The sequence below is a fragment of the Hippichthys cyanospilos genome, chromosome 4, assembly GCF_059441005.1.
Source record: "Hippichthys cyanospilos isolate Australia breed blue-spotted pipefish chromosome 4, RoL_Hcya_1.0, whole genome shotgun sequence".
In the NCBI taxonomy this organism is placed as follows: domain Eukaryota; kingdom Metazoa; phylum Chordata; class Actinopteri; order Syngnathiformes; family Syngnathidae; genus Hippichthys; species Hippichthys cyanospilos.
In genome coordinates this window covers 14,582,817-14,607,402 of record NC_142372.1, presented here as the reverse complement: position 1 = coordinate 14,607,402, position 24,586 = coordinate 14,582,817, and the positions used below count along the sequence as shown (strand labels likewise).

Here is a 24,586-nt window from a genome sequence, read left to right as displayed (position 1 = left end):
CAATTATAATTATTTTTGCTACCCATGGTCACATCCTCAAAGATGACAATATGTGCTATTATACGCGCCACCATTTTTAAAACCATGTGACATTTGGGTGCATGTACTTGATGGGTAAGATAGTTCACTACGTTTTTAATGATTTCATCTTACAGTCAGCCAAAGACATGCTGGCATTTAAAATAAAAAACTCACACAAAGCGGCTCATCATTTGATCTTCTTGGCATATCTTAAAGTCTGATTGTAAATTGCTGAGCTAGCTGGAATTCAAACGTAGTGAAACAAGTTTTGTTCTTTTAGTCATTTATTCAATTTGAAGTAAGGTTAAAATGTTCTTTTACTTCATACTTCTCCTTACTAAATACATCACGTGTGTACAATGGCACCTCAGGACACTGACTAATATGTTCTTTCTGTCAGTGAGACCAAACAAATATGTACACCATTAAAAAAAAAAAAAAAAACAAAACTGTAGATTTTTATTATATCATTTTAGTGTAGACCGGTCAGTATAAGATACACTCTCTTATTTTTATTTACACCTTGCAAGAAGCGGGCATCTCTGTGATGAAAACAAGAAACTGCTGTTCCCGGGAACACATTCATAGTTGAGAGCAGAAAGAATCAGCGAATGTGCGTGAAGTGTTGGGGGCTTGGCTGTTGGTGGGGTTGAAGCCTCCGATTTAATGTCAACAATAACCATATGTAAGGCCTCGGGTCACAGGGCAAGGCAAACTATGTCAACACTGTTTCTAGTGAAGATGTAAACAAAACAGATACAATCAGTACCACAAAAGATGAGGCAACTCAAGGATAATTGGATATTAAATGTGCACTATTACTTATGGTTTCCCTCTTGACTATATTAGGCTTCAACTACAGTATACTGATTTGATGAGTTACTACATCAATGTTTTCAGTCAGTAAGATTATGTTATTGCTTTCAACCAGCCAAGTAACTTGATATAGTAGTGTATTTACTTTTTTGCTTCTTCCTGTATTTCGCTTTTCAGGCCAATTTATTCACATATCATTCATACAAAACGTTTACACAGCCCTGTTCAAATGTCAGATGTTTGCGATAGAAAAAACGAGATCAAGTTAAATCATTTCTTGATAAAAGCATGAGGGGGGAGTAAAAATAAACAAATGATGTGCTTGTACAAGCGAACAGACCCGCATAACTGGGGATGTGGCTACGTTCATGATTATCCAATCTCAGGGAGTCAGCAAAGCCCACTAAGGAACCCCAAAAACAGCTCAGAAAAGCGGCCTCAAACAAACACCATAACCTTAGTTCACTGAAGGTTTTTTTTTTTTGTCCCTTCTCTTTTCTGTGAGCATTCTTATGTTTGTGACAAACGTACCTTTTGGTATAATGACCTAACACTTCATCAATTTTGCTGAAACACACCTAAAAAGGAAAAGTCCCGGAATACAGCTACATATTATTTGTTGTTAATCCGAGACTCTTCAAGTCATATTAAGTGAATGACTACTAACATGATTTTGAAGTTGACTGGTTAATTCTAAACACAATTAGATGGTGTGGCCACCATCCACAGGTTTAAGAGCGTGTGACGACTTGTGAGACTTTCCAAGGTGTTTACCTTTAGTAGTTCCTTTTATGTAGGAGTGTTACAATTTAAAGGTGACCGTTGACGTTTTAGGTTTTTCTTTTTTTTAATTTTGCCAAAAGCTGACATTTGAACAGGGGTTGTAGTTTCTGTCTATCTGTCTATCTGTCTATCTATCTATCTATCTATCTATCTATCTATCTATCTATCTATCTATCTATCTATCTATCTATCTATCTATCTATCTATCTATCCATCCATCCATCCATCCATCCATCCATCCATCCATCCATCCATCCATCCATATCTATCTATCTATCTATCTATCTATCTATCTATCTATCTATCTATCTATCTATCTATCTATCTATCTATCTATCTATCTATCTATCTATCTATCTATCTATCTATCTAATCATTAAAAATATAAATTATCCCTGATTATGACAGTTAAAAACAATCCTTAGAAGGTAAACAAGTATCAATTCATTAAAAATAAACTATTTTGTGTATATGAATGTGCCTGTGGTGCTGCAGTCAGTCTACATCATAATGACAGAACTGTCACGAGTATGCATGCAAGTATTAGCTACTAGCTATTCATTAGAAGTCAGATTCAGGTTTGGATTGCTGTTTGTAGTCTTTTCACGAGGGTTTATTTCACAAACTATCATCTGAATATTTGTAGAAGATCTTCATAATTACAAATGACTTGTGTTAAGACGTCACATTTGATCCTTATTCCAAGATGCTCACTTTTCACAATAACAGTTTTTTGATACCAAAAATTGATGTAGCAGCAAGGAAGAGGAGAGCTGTTGTCAGTATATCAACACACGCTCAAAATGCTTTGAAATGCTGGACACGTATGTTCTTGAATGAGATCTCTAATACATTATTATTTTCCACCCAAATAGGGTAAGCGTTATTGTCTCTAGCAAAGAAACAGAAAAGTGAAAAAAAAACCAACAAAATGAAAACCTTTTGATACCATATCAAATTCAACAGAAAGGACATTCACCATTAAATAATCTTTGTGACAAGTAAAGCTCGTGTCATTAATTATTTACTCTAAATATCCGTATAATTCCATGTATCTTATGAAAGATATAGCTATAGCTTATATCCATGGATGTAAAATAAATAACAATAAATTATGTATATATATATATATATATATATATGTATACTGTATATATAAATCTTTTTCACTCTGTCTTATCAAATATTTGAAAAACATATGCTATAACGGCCACCAGGGGAAGCTGAAGTGCTGCAGTTGTGTTCTGTGACCAAAAGGAGAGAGCAGGGGCAGCTTCTCCTCCCCCAAGCAGAACAACTTTGAAAAGCTTTTGCAGCATTTATTCCACTGACTTTATATCCGTCTTAAGGTCCATGTACTCATATGTTCTTTTTCCTTACTACAAAAACAACTGCTTTCTAGTCCCTTACTCATCAAATATAATTATCTTACTGATATGGTTCGTGAAAGGCAGTCGTTTGAAAAATGCTTGGAAAAGAATATATATATATATATATATATATATATATATATATATATATATATATATATATATATATATATATATATATATATATATATATATATATATATATATATATATATATATATATATATATATATATATATATATATATATATATATATATATATATATATATATATATATATATATATATATATATATATATATATATATATATAAAAATTCTGTGGATGCACCCTAGTCAATCTACTCGTGCACTGAATTGTCTTACTGGTAAGGACAAAGAAGTGTACTAGTGCATGGACCTGGACCTGGATACCAAGGATACTCAAATAATTTTTCCAATGACATCAACTGCAAGATCCATGTACTTGTAGGCTCTGACTAAAATTGCAGGTGTTTTTTTATTTTATTGTGTGCAGAAATGCCATAAAATAATGGGAGGCAGTAGTAGAAAACATTGCTAGTAAGATACAATCATTCTATTAGTGCACTGTAGTTGCACTACCAGTCTGCAGAATGTTCTCACTATTAAGGACAAGGAGCCTACAAATACAAAAACATTAAGCTGGATATCAAGGATAATGATAAAATAAATGCTAAAAGGGCCTTTCATGGCGCACTAGTAAAAGCACTAGGGCACACTAGTACAATGACTGTTTACTATTAAGTACTACTATTTGAGTAGACTGGCATTTCTGCAAGAAAAATGCTAAACCTGGTGGTCAGTGGCAACCTGGGGAGATATTTCTTGATGGGGACACCTCAAGCCAAAAACTCTCAATTGGGCAGAGGGACAGGAAAATCCTGGTGGTGTGCCAGGCCTATGATGAAATTAGAGAAACTATGTTATTAGTAAGGCAAAACTACTAAAGAGTATTTTGATAGTATAGGTTCTAGAGTGGCTTCTACAGTAGTGTCTGACTTTGGCCTATAGGTTAATTATTGGTGCAACACGTTTGTTTAATTTAATTGCATGCTGTACTAGTGGGCCACAAAAAGATGAATATAACATGATTCAAGTACTAATGTGAGCTAGTGAGGACAAAAAGAGTACTAGTACATGGACCCTAAACCAGACCCTAAGTTGAATATGAAGGATATTAAATAAATGCTCAAAAGGGCTTTCCATATTGTGGACGCCCTTGCAAGTGCTTGTTTGCAGCATGCCCACATCCGGTTTTTGCCACAGCTCATCACGCCAGATAAGTACATGAAGCTTTCTTGTAAACTGGAACTAAAGTCAGAAGGCGCCTTCTTCCGTCCGGGCGGGTGTGTCCACGATGAGCCGTAGCAGAGGTGGTAAGGTTTGAGGTGGGCGTTTAGAGCGCCGTCTCCTTCAGGTCATTGAGGTTTGGCATTCTGGTGCGGGAGGCACGGGTAAAGGTGGGTCCGTTTTGTCCCGGTTTAATGCCCAGCTGTTCGGCCGTGAACTGGGCACCCTCGGCCCGCTGCAGCGCCGACACGTGCCAGGCGGACTCCAGCTGGCCCGGCAGAGGGTAGCTGGCCTTGCGGCTCTTGGTCTGGGACGAGCCACTCGCCCCGGAGTGGCCCCGGCTCTCGGCGTGCCCCCGGCCCTCGGGGTAGGCCGCTTTGGAAGAGGGCTGAGGGGGGTTAGGGAGAGGGGCCTGGAAGCGCAGGTCGGCGGTTTGAGGAGGAGGGGGTGGAGGAGGCGGACCTTGGTTTGGAGAAGGGGAAAGGTGAAGGAGCCTGCGAAGGGACTTCAGCGGTTGGCTCTGCTAGTGAGACAGACATGAAGGAAAGACATTGGAAAATAAATAAAGAATGAATGGCCTTTTGGAAAACTTACCGGATTACAGCAACAAAGTATGGAAACCTAGGCTATTACTTAATTTTCCATTGTCAGATTTAGTGAAAAGTCTGGAAAAACCCTACGATGATGAGTTTTTGTTTTTTTTTTAATAGTGAAATTAAATTTCTTTATGTTTAAAAATTATATTATATATATTATCAAGAAACATTGATGGAATTATTTGGTAATCAAAAAAATGTGAGGAAAAAAAGAATGTTTGTGCACGTCTTGGTATTTTCTCAGTCAGTTTTATGACTTTGAATGACGTTTAATTCACAGCAGTGCATTACCAGGAGTTCATTGTTTGTATTTCTTGACATCTCATGGTGTGTGAGACCATTTCAATATAAGGGTGTTTCCAAAATTTTGGCAGGTACTGCAACTGCTTTAAAACATAGGAAGCAAAAGTAAAAAGTCATCAGAAAGTAAATACAATAAACGTCTACATCAGCACCTGTACCCCTTAAAGGAAACCTAAGTATAAGCATCAGTTAGTTATATAAATAAACCTCCTCTGCTTACCAGGCAGGATCCCTTTACAGTCAGTAAAGCAAAATACCAAATTACAAATGCTTCATCATTGGCTTTAGGTACTTTTGATTCTTAAGAATGTTTATTGTCATATTTTTAAAATGTTCTACTCTACAAGTTGACTCCAACCGCTACAAATATTATTTTCTGTAAATTTACTTGTACTTTTACTCAAATATTGCTTTTAAGGCACACACAATTCTGGTCTCAACCAAACCGCAGCCCCGTCACACGCATGAGGGCAAATAGCAGGTACGTACTTGCGAATGTGAGTCCATTGCTTTTTCTGTAGGCCATTCATTCACTCTTTCTCTTCCTCTTTCTCTGTCTCTATCTCGTTCCCGGTCTCGGCTCTGCTCCCGTTCCCGGTCCCTGTCTCGGGAACGTTCTCGGTTTTTCCGACGGCTTCCGTGGTGAGAGGATGACTTGGAACCCCTCTGCAGGGACAAATGCTCTTGTGCATTCCCAGGTCCCTTTTAGCGACAAAATATGAGGCATATTTTAGTCTACAAAGATCTGATCCATGCTTCCTTGTCATGCACCAATCAAAACGTTAAAGGGGGTGAATATGATGTCATCAAAAATACAGTAAGCCTTGTTTTTCATCTTATGGGCCATGTACTAGAACCTTGTTTTGCAACCTTTTTTCAAAATTGTAACCACTGTGAAATATTTTTTATGTCAGGTACACCCTAACCAGCATAAAGCATTTTTGGATAAAAACAAAAAATTAAAATAAGGCAGAGAGCTGTGCCGTTCCTGCCTGATGTATTATGATTTGGAAATATATTTGTAGTGATATCTTATTCCCGAAAGATAAGTTTTGAAACATCATTTGTTTTTTTTATGGCTCGTCTTCCGGAAAATTGCATCATTGGTGATTATGTGCGTCTGTATAAAACCTACTAAAATAAATGCATACAATATTTTGCAAAGATATCACGATAACATAATTTAGCAATAAGTTGCATCGTGTTCCAATTAATTTGTTACTAATTTGAAAAGAAAATGTGCAGTCACAAAAATAAAAAGCACTACATCAGATTTGCTGATTTGCTTCTGTGGGGGCAGAACATGTGAAGTGTAATTGCACATCCACTGTGACGCTCTCATTGTCAAAGTCTGTGACAGTTCTAAGCTTTTAAAAAAACTTTAAACATTTAATTTTAAACGTTTTCATCAAATAATGATGAATGTGATATCGAAAAAAAAATCATCACAATGTTTTATACTGCCTCGCGATCAACTGACAAACAGTTCAGGGTGTCCCCTGTCTACTGCCTAAAGATGGGGGATAAGTGACAATAGAAAATCGATGGATGCATGTTTTATACCTTTTTGTTCAGGTTAAAACGTTTAAAATATTGGTACTTCTGTGTTAATGTTTCAGATCAATTAACACTTATTAGTTCTTGTTGATTCAATATTATTTTTTCCTGGTTCAATTGGTCGATAATGTTTCTAAATTGGATAAGGATTGATATATGTTTTTCTTTCAGGCACTTGTGCATCAAGTTTTTTTTTTTTTTTTTTTCTTCAGACTAACCAGTAATCTGCATAAGCTCAGTAAAAACTTAAATGTCATTTTTTTCTTGAAAGATGATTAACTTTGCTAATTTTTTGTTAATGTCAAAAAGGATACAATTAATTTGAGGTATACTTATCCATTTTTTATAGATAATGACCACATCAATATTCACCTCGGTGAGTTGGGGGTGGGGCACGAAATGTTTTCTCTTTTTTAGGGGAGCTTTGCAAAAAAATATTGAGAAGCACTTCCCTCATTTGTGAACTGCTGTACTACAGTTTATTTTGCCCTCATTGATAAGACAGTTCAGCTCACTTGTAAAATGACAAACAAATCATTGAACTAGTACTTGTATAATGACTTTGTTTGTCTAGTTTTTTTTTTTTCCACCATTGGATGACATTCCTGACCTCAAGGTAGATAACGTTGGTATACTTGTTGGCCAACTCCATGTTACTAGTAATGAGGCAAGACTACTAACTGTGAACAGTCTACCTGTACGTGGATATCAAGGAAGCCAAATAAATGCTTCAATATCTTTCTATAATATAGACATCCTGTTTTGGACACATGAAAATCTCTATGTTGTGAGCATTGTCACGCAGTCATGTGTCAGCACTGCTTTGGGCTTACTGTTGTGGCAGGATATGGCGGCGGAGGAGGCTGCTGTTGTAGCATAGGTGAGGGCACCACAGGAAGGACTTTGACAGCTGAGTTGTGCTTTAGGCTGTTCTTGGAGCTGAAAAGCGGAAAGAGGCTTTTCCTGATACTGGGGTTTCTCCCATCCGCCACGTCTGTCTATAAAAAGAAAATTGCCTCTATGTTAGTCCCAGCAGCAACATACAGTATGATCAATCTACATGGTGTATTCTATGTCCGCACAGTAATTCTTTGATTGGTGGTGAATTACAAACTGAAATAAAATTATTCGGCCTGACTATAAGTCACAACACATTCTAGAGATAGAAATGTGTTCTTACTATTTGTGTCTTCTTCTTTTTCTTTTTAATGGCTCTGAAGAAGCCTTGTTTTTCTTTCCCTTTGACAGGCTCTGGCGGATTCATCACCATTGCTTCTGCAGCGCTCCTGAAAAAGAAAACCGTCATCTGTATTCGCAAAGGTAAAATCACATTGTGATAAATGATTTCACAGTATTCCAGCAGAGGTGAAAGAACCTTAATGTGAGAAATAGAAAAGAATTCACATCATTTATTTATTTTACAATCCCTTCTCTGTATGATGAGGCGCCGTTTTTTTATATAGTGCCAGGCGATTTTCATTAGGCTCTTGTATTGGTGTACCTCATGTTGTGGCGACCTAAAGTTGCTACATTTTCAACACAAGCTAAGCCACTGTTCACTTGGACTTGAAAGTCCTTCGAGTTCTCTTAAAAGATTCTCACCAGTCAAAGGCAGTCTGGCGTTTGGAATGGTTGGCCATGGAAACAGGGTTGCCAGGGACAACGGGTACGACTGGTCCTCGACCCTGCCCGACACCCTCATGGAAAGACGAGGAATTATCTGGTCTGGGCGAAGGTACTGGACAGAACCAAGATGAAAAAAAAATGACACTTGTTCACTTATTCTTTTTAGGTCAAACTCCATTACAGATGATTACCTCTGTAAAAGCTACCAACTCTTCGAGGCATTGACTCGGTAAAGATCATCCGGTTCTCCTTGGAGGAGGCTCCATCCTCTCCATGAGGGTCGTGATACATACTTACCTATTTGTATATAAATGGACAAAAAACAACACAATTCAAGCATCTTCAAAATGACATTCAGCGACAATTAAGAGGTGTGTGACTAAGGCAGATAAACCAGCTGCTTTTAGATGCAGGCCATACAGAGTCGAACCTCGTTTTTAGGTGGTCGCTGAGTATGAAAAGCTGCAGCGTTGTCCCTTGTTGAATCCTTGATGGTAGCACAAGGGTGGCTCATGTCTTTAGGAGACTGCTCACTCTGTTTAAGAAACAAATGTGTACAGGTCACAGCAGACTTATGAAAAGCTGTTTGAGCATTGACTTGATATTATTGATATCCATTTTGTTTAGTACAGCCATGGCAGTCCAGTTTGACTGAAACACTGTGTGATATACGATTTTGGCTATTTTGTTCATATGTCAAGTCTTTCAAGTGGCAAAGATTTCCCATGGTCTGACATGATACCCTTGAAGGTCTGTAGTGGTGGGCTGTGGAATCCCATGGGGCCAGGGTTCTCAAATTGCCATGCGAATACTATACTTGTGTGGGTACATGAATGCACCTTACGGTGTACATTAGATTCAAACAAGGTTTCTACAAGTATCTGCACATCTAATTTAAATATAATTGAATGCAATGAAAATAACAGTATATTTTGTCTTCAATTTAAGAGCAAATTAATATGAGCATGAAGAAAGGTATTGCTAAATTGTGTCATAATGAATCCTTTGCAAAACATTTTGTGCCTTTATTTTTGTCAAATTTAAAATGGATGCACATTGTCGTTAGTGATTCAATGTTATGGCAAATAAGCCAGAACTAAAACATGAGGGTACTAGTTTTTGAATATCATATACCTTAAAGACACTGCAAAAGTAGTTATAAAGTTAAATGAATTCATTAATTCGACATGTATGGCAAACAAAAACTCTATTTCAAATCGTCTTTTTTTTTAATTCAAAAATGATTTGAGTTGATTGCGAGTACTTGGCAAAAAAAATATTTCACGGGGGGGGCATCCTAAAAAAAAATTATCATATCATCAAATTGTCTCTTAAGGCATTTTATCTATGGCAGTGGAACGCATACACACATACACACACACATGCACGCACACACACACGCGCGCAAACACACACCTATACACACACATAGACAATGCTAGCACTAACCCTGGTCATGCCATCCGTGCAGTCTTCCCTGGAGGAGCTCACTGAGTGCCCAGTGAGTGTGGTCCTGTGCTGAAGTTGCGGAGAAAGGAGCTGCAGACTAGAAGCTCGCGTTGGTATCGCCTGACTGGGAGGGGGCAGGCCCACCATCCCAGCTTCTACTCCATGTGGTCGGTGGCGCTCTCTCCGCACATACATGGAATGGCGTTGAGGCCGTTGCTGAGAGGAGAAAGGGGACGAGTAACCCAGGCCATAATGGTACGAGTCGTGTGGAGAGGGCAGCGTGTGGGTGGATGGCATCCCTGCACCCCCTGGGTCCAAGAGCTCTGGAGTCTTGGCCTCCTCTGTGGATGAGAGGAAGACTTATTGCACATTTTCAACGATCTAGAACAGTGTTTTTCAACCACTGTGCCGCGGCACTGGAGATATTGTCAGGTGTGCCGTGGGAAATGATCCAATCTGTGTGCTTGTGCGGTTTAGCGCCTGGCAGCGTACTCATGCAGTACTCTTCCATACCGTGGACAGCAAGCTCGCTCTACCCCCCCTGCCCTCTCCTCGCACGATTGAAAAAAAAGTGGACAAAAACGCTCCGCAGTCTAAATTAAAGGCGTTGACCGTGCCGCGGACAGCACAAACCCCCCTCGGTCCGCAGACTAAATTTAAGGCATTGACTGTGCCGCGGTGATCAAAAGGTTGGGAAACACTGATCTAGAATACATTATCAAATTTCTACTGTTCATTTTGTTCAGGGTGACTCGTGGGTTGAGACCAACTCAAGCTGAGGGCAGAAGGTGGCGTGAACCATGCTTACTTGAAAACAAAACATCCATCCATCCATCCATTTTCTAGAGTCGCTTATCCTCACAAGGGTCACAGCTGGCTTCGGGCAGTTGGCGGGGAACACCCTGAACTGGTTGCCAGACACTCTCTGGGCACAGAGGGATGAACAACCATTCATGCACCCAATCACACCTAAGGACAATTTAGAATGCCCAATACACCTGCCATGCATGTTTTGGGAGTGTGGGAGGAGGCCAGAGTGCCCGGAGAGAACCCACGCGGGCTCGAGGAGAACGTGCAAACTCTACACAGGAGGGCCGGAGCGAGGTGGTTTTGAACTCAGCACAGTCAACTGTGAGGCTAATCACTATAACCACAATTCCATCGAGCTGCCCGAAATAGTTCCAATTCAGTTCAAAGTTTTAACAGGTATCAAGGATGATTGTGCCCGCAAAACAATGAGGGAATTCTGTACCACTTATCTTGCTCCAAGCAGCAAGAAGCTGGAACATATGATGATCTTAAACATACATAGTAGATGAAACATTCACACTCCCAGTGTCTTCAACTCTGTTGCAGGCCGGTGATGACAGTCTGTGACACTACGCTCAGTGGAAACTTCCCTCTGAGAACATCTCATTTGAGGGCAATATCAACTCTAATTGAATGATGAAATATATTGGTTAATTCATGGATCAAATACATCTTCCCAGAAGGAAGTGTCACAAAAATAGAGTACAGTATAATCAGCACATTGCAACAGAGAAACTGCAGGAATCAAAGAGGAGCAAAGGAGCGGGAACATATTCACAGATCAAACACGTACTGTGAATTTTGCCATTCATACTCCTTATTAGAGAACAGCAAGTTGTGCTAAGCAGCCTTGTCCAATTCTACATGTGCACCCAAAAGTATACACATGGCCAAATTAGTGTAAATATTAGACCTACCCGGAGCCAAAGATTTATGTCTGGACTTGTGTCTGGAGGAGGAATCCAACGTGCTGCTCTCCATGCGGACATTACTACTGCTACGGGATGCGGGGCTGTGCCCTGAGCGATCACTGTGTCGTGCCGAGGGGCTGCCAGGTGGCCCCGGGGCCCCCGAAGGGGCATTAAGGTCCAGACAGCTCGCGGGGAAGAAACGAGCGCTGGGTCCCACAGCCGCTGTTGTGTTGGCGTTTGGGTCGTCAGGGTGGAGTCGACCCTCGCTGAGGTTCCCTACGGATTTGGCATCGCTCAGACCACTGTGGCTCTTGGACAGGCTGAGATAAGAGGCGGAGCTTTTGGACGATGAGGACATGGATCCGTGGGCTGAGTCAGCCACGCTGTGGGCGTGTCTGCCGTGTTGTTTGTCGCCTCCCGACTGTAAGGTGTTGGTTTTGCTTTCCAGAAAGGTATGGCGTCCGCCTTGCTGCTGTTGTTGTTGTTGCTGCTGCTGCTGCTGAGAGCGAGAGGAACCGCTGGGCTTGCTGAGGCCATACTTTGCACCGTGGCCTTGTTCTGGCAACTTGGATGGGGGTCCCACATTAAAATCGAATTCTGATTTGTTTTTGACTTCTTTGGGACTGAGGAGGTGCGGCAGGTTGTTATTGGCCAAATCTTTGCTGGACGAGGCAGAGCGATTGAGGGTCTGGGACAGGTACTGACTCTTGGGGTGAAGTGTCGGACTTAAACTCGACGGGGGTTTGTTACCATTCAGGAAATTCTCATTGCCAAGGTGATGGAGGTCACCATGACGTGGGAGACTTGAACATTCTTTGCTGTTGGAGCGGCGTTGGCTTGAGCTCTTGGTGTGACTCCTTTGGAGACAAGTACAAGTTCATTGTGCTTGCTTTCCATCTGGCCACTTGAGGGCAGCACAACAAATTGAATGAGCACTACCAATATACCGTAATTCCCATAATATAAGACACACTATTTTTTCTCAAAAATGAAGGCCAAAAGTACGTGTGCCCTCCTGCAAATGGTAACTTAAAAAAAAAAAAAAAATTTTTTTTCAACACCATGTGAGGAGGATTGATCTGTCAGCCACATAAGCCCGAATTTTGGCCATATTCTTACTTACAATAAGTATCGTAACGAGATAGAGGGCGGTTTGAGTTGGCTGCTAGCAGCAAGTGCCTGTTGCAGCTAACAGAAGCTCATGTTTGCTGAGGTTGTTATAGCATTATTTCCAATAAAAGAAGTGAGTGGACTGAACCACAGTCTACCCTTGTTCACACACAGGAATATTACTAAAACGGAGAGGATCATGTAAAAGTTATGATGTCTCCAGCTGATTCAATTAAGAGTGGCACAGAGGGCTTTGTACACTGGTTAGAGAACGCGGAGAGGTATTCCATTTGATTTGTTTACGAATTGCGGTCTTTCTGGAATCAGAAACTTGGTGGATCACGGATGGTGCAAGACTGGTTATTTATGGCAAAATGAACTCGAGCTGCATCGTGGGGATGGAAAATCTGATTTACTGTATTCTGTTTTGCTATAGTTTTCACATTGTTGCCAAAATGTTGGTGCGTCTTATACATGCTAACATAGAAAATACCAGAATTTTAACACAAAATTAAGGGTGTGGCCTATACACAGGTGCATCTTATATTTAGGGAATTCCGGTATAATCACAATTAGATTCAAAGCATTTGTCAAGTGAGGCGCAGATTTTAGACTCTCAAGCAGACAGGACACAGAAGAGGATTTTGATTCGCAAAAATCCAATGTAACCTCAGTAGACATTGGACACTGGACCTGGAAAACTAGACTCAGAAACTAGAAATGAAACTAGACTCGTAGAGAAACTAGAAAGAGAGCTTCACATTCTGAAAATTGGTCTGTCAGAAATAACATCTTTAAAGAACCATAGCAACTGCATGGCACGAGATAAAGCTTGAAGACCTTATACAACAAAGGTGATTACTATGTAAAAATGACAAAAAGTGACATGCATTAAAATCATGACAAAGGTGACAAATACCTGACCGTAGTAACTGATATCATAAGACTTAAGAATTTCACATTCTAACACACACAAACAACACATACACAGCACAAATGAAGCATAGTACTAACATGCGTGTGTTCTCTCTACTACATATGTAAAATAAACAAAAAAACAAACAAATACATAAACAAACAAACAGAAAATAATAAGGAAGGCATGGGCAATCAACAATGATATAGAGGAGGAACAATGCATATCGTATCACATAACATTGGTCTCTAACGGACGCTAGTCCTCATGCAAATGTGGATACAAAGCTACTTTATGAACAGCCCAAAAATGATATCACGGCAATCTAATTGAATGCTTAGTCCATGAAATTACATGCTATGGCTTCATTGGCTCCTTAAAGTTTGCTTAAATAAATGTATTTCGGTGAGGGCACTATAGATAGTCACAACAACAACAACAACAACAACAACAGCAACAACAACAACAACAACAATAATAATAATAATAATAATAATAATAATAATAATAATAATAATAATAATAATAATAATAATAACAATAATAATAATAATAATAATAATAATAATAAATATCATGACATATTAGTAACATGACAATGACATATAAATAGTGATTATTTCTTAATATGACAAGGGTTCTATTGCTAAAGTGTTTAAGAGATGTTTACTTTACCGTGTTGGGACTGTGTTCTCTCCATGATGGTGTGTTTTCCTCTTGGAGGAACGTGGAGGGTTTGGCGAGGCAGGTGAAGGCCTCTCTCTCTCCACCTGCCTCAGAGGCTGAAAGGCTGGATGATTCAGACTCTGCTCAGTCAAATAGCGCTCAGTAGGGTTGAGAAGCAGCAGGTTCTGATGAGTAAGACAATATGTGCAATAAATGGAAAAGTTTTCTTTCTGTAGAGTCATAACATGGTGTTATGACTGATATTCCATTTGTGAAAAAGGATGAAGCAGAATAATCTTATCTAATGTTATCCATCTCTGGATGCATCGATGGATTGACCTCATAATACTCTGCTGTTGACAGAAGTTGATGTTAAACTGCCCACGGGCTTGCATTGCGAATGCCACACAACCACACAGAAGACAGGTGAGATGTGTCTACTTGATGTTAATAATATCATTAATAGTTTTGGTGTACTTTTCTGTCATTAAATAAGTGAGAAAAAGCCCCAAAATTGAATCACTGCTCTATGTACTACAATATGTATTCATTTATCTAATATTAAATAAATCTTTTTAGAAATAGAACCTCACTTCATTTTTTGGTTCTTTGGTATTGGAGAGCCAAGTGTTTTTTTTTTTTTTTTTTTTTTTAAGGTGGTATAAACTGGTTTGAGTTAATCAAGTCTTTTCTGTTAATACACTAAATTCTGTGGAACAATGTCATTGTGTTGTGTTTGAATTTTACCTTCATAAGATCCAACATCAAACCGCTTAAAATGCCTTGGTATCTTCTCTCCAATGTCTGTGGATGAGTAACTGAGGGAAACTAAGACACACATGCACGCACACACAGAGACAATGTTAAACCATGCCCACCCCCCCACCCCCCCTTCTACCCATCACTAGATGACTGTCACAAACAAACAATCTGCTGCATACACTCTCTTGTACGCACACACATTCACATTAGGCCTTGTGGAACATTTCCTCCTGTGGTTTGTTTCTTATGAGTCACACCATTGCACTCAGTCATGAAGAAGCGAGAGAGCGATAAATAGTGAAGGGCAAGGGGGAGGAAGAATTAAACAAGGAAGATCATACAAAGAATAAATGATGAATGTGTTGTTGTACCCTGATTCCATGAAAACGAGGGTTGTTGTAGAAGAGTTTCATCTGCTCAGCAGGAAGTGGCCCAAGGACCTTCTGAATAGTGAATAGCTGTAAATAGACAATCATCAGCGTTAATATTGTGATGGGTTAATATTGTGGTACAATCATAGTTAAATATGTACTACTTTAATTTTTAATCTGTAAATATGGAAAATGGAAAGCTGAGCATGTTTGAGCATTTCACAGTTTTGCTTGATAACCTGGCTGTAGCTGTCCAACTAAAAAGGACAGGCTAGCAAGATGTCAGGGATAGTGAAAGAAAAATCCTTAAGGTCGTATAGTAAGCCCTGTGAAGACATTTACACTTCATGTCCATTTTAAAATGGCAAACTTCTCTGTCATGATGCATATTTGGCTTCTATAGCCATCTGGTGGGTCGTCTATGTTCTAATACACTTTACCTCAGGGGTCAGCAACCAAAGAAGCTCTCAGTTTTGAAAAAGGTTGGTGATCGCTGCTTTAATGACTCGTGTGCAAACACTTTTGAAAAGATGAATCTGCAATATATCATGGCTGGAGGAACTCTCTTAGTAAGTTGTCATTTTTAAAAGATCAGCCAGTGATAAAAAACATGATATGAAGATGCTGCTACTTATCATGCTGAAATGTTTTATTTAAGAGGACACGTGTTAACAAACCTGATCAATCTCACTTTCACCAGGAAACAAGGGCTGCCCATCGCTCAGCTCCCCGAGGATGCACCCCACTGACCACATGTCCACCGCCTTCCCATAAGGAGCCCTGCCATTACCAAGACAATGTGCCATGTCGTTAATAGCGCATTATGACCTCAGCGCTGAAATGAGAAAACAAGGGTGGCGGCCCTTGAAATGAGGAGGAGAGGGAAAGAAATAATGTCATTGGTGCAGGGAAATAAAAAGAGATGCTACGGGAAGCAAACGGTCATTTGGGGGAGAGCGGCGCTAAGGAGTGTGGTGAGAAAAGGCAAGCGAACTGGCAGCAGCCAAGCAGAGGTGGTGTTGGAGCGAGTGTAGATTTGAGGGGGCGATATTCAAACAGCGTCTCGATAAATGTTCTAGGGCATTTACTAAATCAGGCAAGCGCTTCCAGTCTACGTGACTTCAATGCTGGGCTGGATGTTTAATACAAATTTTCACATTTAACACAATATAACAATACGAACAACACAAATTTGACTCAAGACCAAAAAGGTTAACATAGTTGCAAAGGGCGAGTCTGCAATAACAGCATCCAAAATGAATAGGCCTACAATAGACCTCCACCAAGGCTGTGAAATCATCAAGTAAACGTGCAGGATCTCAACCTTTACATACTGTTTCTTTTCCATTGACACATGGAAACTTGAAGATCAGTTTTATAATGAATGCCCACATCTGCACATGTTTTCTAAATGTTTTAGTTGACTGACATTAATTCATTCACGACCATTGACAGCTGTGATCATCAAAAATACATTTTTATTGAACTAGCGGTGAACGAGTTCAAGCGGGATTTTAACTTTTTCACTGAGACCAGTAAAAATTCATCTTTGCCTAGACTATAACCAAAAATGGCAGTGAAATAGTTAAAACAAATGGATGACTAATCCATGTTTCCACCAAAAGGAAATGTGTGTTTTGTTCTGTTTATATACAACAAATTTTTGGATTAACAGATTTATCAAATATGATGGTTAACATGTATCACGGTGTCTTTCTTCTAACCCTAACCCTTCTCGCAAAGACTGACAGGTGCATATGCAGTGGAACACAGATGGTTCTCAAGACTGCTTCAAATTCCCCCTTGACCAATTATACCACAGTCTAATTAGAAATACACACATTTATGAGTGCTGTTTTAATTTAATGATTATTATCATTTCTGCCATTTTTCTTCAGTTAACACATGCCGGTAAATCTAAACATCATTTCAGTAGACACTAAGAGCTCAAAACTTGGTAGCACCTCTTCAAAAGGTTTTACATTTTTAAGACATATATTTTAGGTTACTTGAGGTAAAGGTAATCATTCTGCATTAGCATATTAGCACAGGTTAAATTTGAAGATTAAGAGTAAAAGTTTCAAGTTTAGTATCCAGACCCAAGAGGGAAAATGTCAAGCGATATTGTATAGTTTTCATGCAAATTACACAATTGTACGGATAGCTGGTTATGATTGTTTATGACGTTTAGTTCTCTAATAGCAGAATAAAACACCTAAACATAGACTCTTAAGTTCACAGTATATCCTTTCATGAGGTTCTTGTTAAATCCAGTCCTTACTCACCCAAGCAGCAGCTCAGGTGAACGATACCACCGTGTGGCCACGTACTCAGTGTAGTTGGCATCGGTTCCTTCAGACAGGTTACGTGCAAAACCTGAGCCAAAGTAATAGACGTTGAGGAAAATGAACACATTTGAGAGCCCATCCATCCATCCATCCATCCATCCATCCATCCATCCATCCATCCATCCATCCATCCATCCATCCATCCGTCCGTCCGTCCGTCCGTCCATCCATTGTTGAATGCATTCTGCGAGACGTTTTCTTAGGCGCGGCAGACAAAAACACTCTTACATTGTCTGAGAAAAAAAAATCTTCATATATAATTGTGTTAAGGTTAGCTATGAATTTTATTGTATTGTTTGGCTGATTTTTAGTAGCAGAATTTCTCAGGCTGATACACAAGGTGATAAATAAACGGTGAGACTTTTCACAGTGTAATATTAAATAACAAAAATAACTTCGGTGATTACTGCTAATTTGATAGCAGCAGGGTGATTCAGCCCACGGTGTTGTGCAATTTATTCAACAGAAAAAGATTTTTCAGTCTGTAAAATGCAATGACAACTAAAAAAAAATGTTTATCCACTTTATACCGGAAGGCTCTGATGTAGAAACTATGGGCGTGACAAAAAAACGCAACTTTACGTAGGTTGTCACAAGCCACTTTTCATGTCATGCTTGTGCTATTGTGACATTAGGAGGGCCTGAAAATTGTAGTTTATGCTGTGACAAGTGTTCCCAACTGGTTTTGTCTGTAACGCACATAAATAAATAAATACATTGCGCAATCACCATATAAACAAATTGATGTTCATACTGGAAGTCACACCCATAATTCACGTGAAGACTCACAGGACCGAGGAATTAAGTGAAGAACAGACTGCATCTTTTTAATGGCGTTTTCATGTTCTCACCAAAATCACAGAGCTTGAGGACATCCTCTGAGCTGATAAGCAGATTCTCTGGTTTGATATCTGGAGGAGTGAGAGATTCAAACATATGTGTTACTACCACATATTTTGCTATTGATGAATATATCTGAATCTGGAAAAATGTTCCACCTATCGTTTTTCATATACAGTAGTTGCTTTTTAAGCCACACAGCTCATGAGAAAAAGAATGGTCGGTTTGTCGTTGAACTTTCTGGAAGACTCTTGAAACTTTAAAAAAGAAAATCTACTGGGGAACCTGTCCAAATGTTCAATGGTTCAAAATATGCAACATGACTGGACAAAAGGTCAAATCAAATTAACCTAAAATGGTTAGGTGTAGGTTTATTCAGTGATTTTACCCATGGAAATTGAAAGAAAAAATACAGAAAGCCATTGCCAGGTTATTTACATTTTTTTCTTCATGCTTAATCTATAAAAGTAACTTGCGTAGCCAAATTGGAGTTTTTATTTGGTAACACACTCTATGCAACGTGTGAACACTACTCAATCAATCAATCAAATTTTATTTATATAGCCCTAAATCACCGAAGTCTCAAAGGGCTTCACAGATGAAAAGAGGTCGTACTACTCACTGCTTTATACACTATTTCCAAATAATCCATACACGAGTTGCCAATTATATGCATTTAGCTTTTGTTTACACTGTTCTGCTAACTGTCAGGCCGCACTATCATGGGAGAAAACTGTTTTAGCTAAATACTTCTCATTATGAATAAGCCTCAGGTAAGCTGTCGGTGTGGAGTACATTGGCTGGAGCAGGAAGTGTGAGAAAAGTGAGAATTAGAGGAGGCTCATCAACAAATAGAATTACTGATGATAACAGCAGTGTGGTGGCCAACGGGAATTTTGTGAAATAATCATTTTTATTTTGGAAATTAAAAATCTGTTCACCTCTGTGCACAATCTCATTCTTGTGACACCAGTTGATGGCTTTGATGAGCTGGTAGATGTAGCTGCGTACTTTATCTGGTGCTGCGCCATTGGGAAGTTCCTCCAACAGCTCCAGCATGTTCTGCAAGGTGCATGCAAGAATTTGCCTATAAATGACCTCTTCGTACAAACACTGGACTGATTGGCAGTCGATCGGAGTGAGTAAATGGCACATGCATTTGGTGAGTTGCTATTTGTTTAAATTGACAGGAAACAATTTAGTGCTCAATTATCATCTTGTTTTGCATTGTTGCTCTCTACAGAGTGCTATTGTAGTACATGTATTTTATTATCCATTAACCTACCACACATTTGTGTTTTGGCTTGGTAAAAAGCTTTATTTTCCGATATTTATTTGTAGTATTGATGTGGAAACAAGGCATAGTGTTACTATGGCTAACAATAATAAAAGGAATACAAATTCTGTCTTGTTTTAGCTGAGCCTATCACACTCCCGTATTTCAAACGTTTTCATAGTGGTACATGGAGAGACAAGTATTTGGTTGTACCAATGAGTTTTGACAAAAGTAGTGCTTTGACATCATATTGTGCCATCCATAGGAGATCATCATTTTTTGTGGGGATTTCAGTTAGAGTTCCACTATCCCCTATCTCCGTCAAAAAGCGGGGATTCACACACTTGTTGATTGGTTGGTATTTTCTAAGTTGGTTTTTCACTCAGGAATTAAATGAAAAATCAGAAGGCTAAAATTGCTTTGAACATTAAAATGAAACCTGCCATGAAATAAGCACAGGGCTGGATACCGTGGCAACATCATGAGGGAATACTATTATTCACTGAAAACAAAGTTCATATGTTGCCATGGTGATGCTTTTTTTTGTGTGAAACTGAGCAGCCTCGAGAAGCTGAAACGTAACTCTGTAGATGCAGTACAGTGAGAATATCTACAGTCTATAATGACAACTAAAAGTGCGCACCCTCTCTACGTATTCAAAGACGAGGTAGAGTTTCCCCCTGCGGCGAAAGGCTTCCTTCAGCTCGACAATGTTGTCCTGCTTCAGCGTGCGAAGCATCTTCAGCTCCCGGAGGGTCGTCTCCTTAACCTCCTCATTTTCTGTGAAGACAAGTAAAACACAGCAATGAAGATGAAGATAGTGAGGATGTTTTTTGGGGGGGCTTTGCTTTTGGTGTTGTACTGCTCACCTTCACTGTCTTTGAATTTCTTGATAGCCACCAGCTCATTGGTTTCCTGTCAGTACACAAGCATGTGTTAAAGCCAGATACAGTCTGTAACGTTTTACCTTCTATATTTGAGTCAAGTCCCATGTTCTGACTGAAACCTTCAGTTCTGTCCATCAGGCGGAATGGTGCTGTTTTCCTTTGTCATTTGGTGAATAACCATAAAATGGCACTAAAATAACTAACTCATCTTGTCCATCTCAGTGTTGCTCCAATTTAGGGTGTTCTTGAGTCGAGTTTGGCAAAGATCTTTGCTATGACTCCCTACATTAACATCTTTGTTGCTATCACAGATGGGTGCTTTAGATTTATGTGGTAGGCTGAACTTGAGCTGCTTCTGTGGTAAGCAAGCTCCTTCTCACAAAGATTGTGCATCACACTACCTTGACTAAAGGTGTTTTATTTTTATTTTTTTTTTAGTTCGAATCACCATTCATCTGACAACTCTCACTTGCTCTTTCATTTTTATGTTTCCCACACACATCAGGAGCCTATGAGTTATGCCAAACACAGTGACAGCCAATCAAGTCTCTCTTTCAGGGTGTGATTGAGCTTTGCATAAAAACTGATCTAATGAGCATACAGAAGCATAATGTTTGAGGTTAAAAAAAAAAAAAACAATGTTTTAACTGACTGTAATGGACTGATAACCTTCAATCCATTGTTCCACCATTGACATCACTATAAATAATAATCATAATCCTAATTGTCTCATTGTTAACACCAGGCATTATGAGCGCATGTTGTAGTTTTCCTCGTCATGTATGTGATGCCTCACAATGGGTATGAATGGATTACTGGATAAAAAGATGGATGGGTATGTAAAAACAATGGAGGAAAACTATTCAACCAAATTTAACAGATACTTGAGAGTATGTGGGAATCAGAAGCATTTCTTTGGTTGCAAGGCACCCACACACAGTTAAAAAAAAACAAAAAAAAAAAAACAAGAACAAACCATCACATGCCGGCATAGTTAAGTTGCATCTTTGGTTCCTTCAGCTTTGTTGTTCAGGTTGCTCCAATGACTCTGCTGAACTCAGCAATCTGGTATCGTTCCAGTTTCAGTGTTTCAATGTGACTTTTGCTGCTCCGTGTGATGATGTGCTCAGGATTTAACACATCCCACATTTGCTGGAACGGCTTGCAGCACATTCACTGACAGCTTCAGTAGAGGCCTGTATTTTATTTTATTTTTTTAGCTAACAAGCACAGTAATCTTAAAAAAAAAAAAAAAAAAAACTTAAAAACATGGCTCCAAACGTCATTACTACTCTTGATGGATTGACTGTGAAGTCAATTATACACTTCCATGATGTTATATACTGTACAGTAGATCAATGGATGCATTGTAGATACAATATTTCACATTTGCGCAATCAATATTGACAAAACCGGTTGCTGGCTGAGCAAATGGTGCCATCGTTCATCGGAACACTGCAAAGGGGAAATGGCTCTGCAATGATTTCAAACTATAACTCTCCATAGCATTAAACAAGAACCCAGTGCAGGTGAGGAGCAGTTGTTATATTTTACCACTGTGTACTGAAGGGGGGCAACAACACAATCATTGGGGATGCACCAAGAAAAACTAAGTGAATCAAAAAAGCAAGTCTATAATGTTAAATACCACTGGACTACTCTTTAAGTTTAAACGCCGCATGGGAAAACCCTTAACGATTCTGACATTCAGGAATCACCGGAAAAGGCAACAAAGACAAAAGGAAAATAACGCCAGGTGACCACCAGGCAACTATGATTCATTCTGTGTGCAAAGAGGAGCCCTGCACGTGGGAAGAAAACAAACACAAAGCTTGTACTCATCAAGAGGTTGCACACATTGTTTGATCATGTGATCAAAAAACACCCAATAAGCGCGGGACAACAATGACGTTTATCTCGTTTCCGTGGTGAGAAATGACTCATGTCAGTTTCCCTCTCACAGTCTGGTGGTGATGTCAGCTTACACAGTGGAAAGATCCTTATTTAATGGGTGAGCTGTTTTTTTTTTTTTTTACATGGAGGGGCTTCCATGTTTTTCATTCTTGGCTTGAGGTGTTATAATTTCATATAAATCTTCTAAGGCTATAGTTTCTTTGATGCGCCAAAGCTGTCTTGAAAATGAGACACACTCGCTCTGGTGCACTGCTGTAACATCGTTTCAAAAGAACTTGTGGAGGACATGAATAATGCAGAATTACAAAAATACAAATTTGACATGAATTAAAGGGTTTGCATTTTGTTATGCTTTTATGCTGTTTTTGGAATCGTGTCTTTGATGGTGAAAACCTATAAATATTCAAAGCTGCAGACAACAATGACATTGTTGTTTTGCCCCTAATTTCAGAATCTTCTTGTTGGAATAATTGTAAAAACATTATGCATTTGTTAGAATCAACTAAGCTGCTTGGAACGAAGAAATACTTTGCCGTGAGAATGAATGCACTGCTTGCAAAGAAAAACATATTTTGGTCTTATTTCGTCTCAAACTTCGCCGTAAAAAGGCCTGCTCAAAGTGACTAGCTCGGGCTCTACTGCGGACAGATGCCACTTCATCTGTGATTTACAAAATATCTTGTAGATATGAATGTCTTGCTATGCATAATGTTTTACCATATATGTATTAATCTTTCACCAAGTACACGTAGAAGGACAAGTACACTAGGTTCCAGCCATAGTTTTCCCCATGATGCACTTTTAGCCCCTTTTAGGGACGGAACCTTCATGTAGTTAGGGACTTCTGAATCAAATAAAAAGAGCGGGTTTGGAAAGGCTGGGCAGAGCGCAGTAGAATTGTACCTGTGCAGTCCTTCTCCGTTCTCCTCATGCAATAGTTGGTAAACGAATGCCTTTTGTACTTTATTGTTTATAGTTTCTTACAAACAGATCTGCTAGCACCCCCTTTAATGATAAAAACAGTAGAATTTATGAGGATAATTATGTTTCAGTGACTTCTCTTTAATTCATTGTAGTGTTTTTAGTTCTTTTCAAGTTACAGTTCATAATTTCTGTCTGGCGTCTGGAAATATAGGCTAAAATACAATTGCATTTTATTTATAAGAACTCTTCTTCTGCCCCATCTCCTCCTCCTTCTTTTTTCTTCTTGCTCTCCTATGTGCAATACATTTAAATTGAAATAATTAACAATCTAATAGTGTTTTGGCTATGTTCAGGGGATTGAAACAATTGCAAAAAAAAAAAAAACATAAAATATATCGTGGGCATTTTACAAAGTTTTGTTATTTGTTCAACATTTTCATAATGTTACATTAACGGTCAATAAAAATATTAAACTTTACAAACTTTTGTTACTTGTTCAACATTTTCATAATGTTATATTGACGTACAATAATAATTTTAAACACATCAGGAATTAAAACATTGACATATCACTGACTTAAATGCCTCTCAAAAAAAAAAAAATCTCTATTCAGATTTAACAACAGTGTGAGTCTCCGTCAGTCATCTCTATTTCAGTGCTTCTCTATTGTTGTCTTCCCGAGAGGTCAGACAACAGAGGTGCCTCAGTGTTGGTGCACAGCGAGGGGCTGGCAGCGAGATCTCCCACACAATCCCACAGTTTGGCTCAAGATGCGGTCGAGAGCAAAAAAACAACACTTGCATGGTGTCTGAGGAGAGAAATGAATTCCGATGACATGTTCTTGTTGCAGAGGTTGAAGGCAAGAATGGATGTGAATGACAGCAAGGGACTTTCCCGTGATTAGTGCGCAGGTTGTGTTCAAGCTCCGTGACAGCATCTCACATGGTGCCGATGATTGTTTTAATCATGTGTGGCGTCGTTGACCTTCACTTATCAGCTGTTCAAACTGCAGTGGTG

General features: G+C 39.1%; 1 protein-coding gene across 3 annotated transcripts in view; it reads right to left on the bottom strand.

Moving 5' to 3' along the window:
• Positions 1-3,291: 3,291 nt before the first annotated feature.
• cdkl5 (cyclin dependent kinase like 5) overlaps positions 3,292-24,586 on the bottom strand; it is a 38,399-nt gene continuing 17,104 nt past the window's right edge. For all 3 annotated transcript variants that reach the window (XM_088412245.1, XM_088412243.1, XM_088412244.1), the window contains exons 4-21: positions 20,713-20,758; positions 20,487-20,623; positions 19,509-19,629; positions 18,579-18,638; positions 17,665-17,755; positions 16,057-16,159; positions 15,380-15,466; positions 14,994-15,074; positions 14,256-14,431; positions 11,561-12,411; positions 9,834-10,174; positions 8,815-8,919; positions 8,576-8,681; positions 8,361-8,496; positions 7,939-8,044; positions 7,592-7,756; positions 5,691-5,903; positions 3,292-4,825 (exon numbers count right to left, since the gene is read on the bottom strand). In XM_088412245.1, the coding sequence (XP_088268371.1) occupies positions 4,409-4,825; positions 5,691-5,903; positions 7,592-7,756; positions 7,939-8,044; positions 8,361-8,496; positions 8,576-8,681; positions 8,815-8,919; positions 9,834-10,174; positions 11,561-12,411; positions 14,256-14,431; positions 14,994-15,074; positions 15,380-15,466; positions 16,057-16,159; positions 17,665-17,755; positions 18,579-18,638; positions 19,509-19,629; positions 20,487-20,623; positions 20,713-20,758 (3,342 nt within the window). In that variant the 3' untranslated portion in view covers positions 3,292-4,408. The remainder of the gene's footprint in view (positions 4,826-5,690; positions 5,904-7,591; positions 7,757-7,938; positions 8,045-8,360; positions 8,497-8,575; positions 8,682-8,814; positions 8,920-9,833; positions 10,175-11,560; positions 12,412-14,255; positions 14,432-14,993; positions 15,075-15,379; positions 15,467-16,056; positions 16,160-17,664; positions 17,756-18,578; positions 18,639-19,508; positions 19,630-20,486; positions 20,624-20,712; positions 20,759-24,586) is intronic.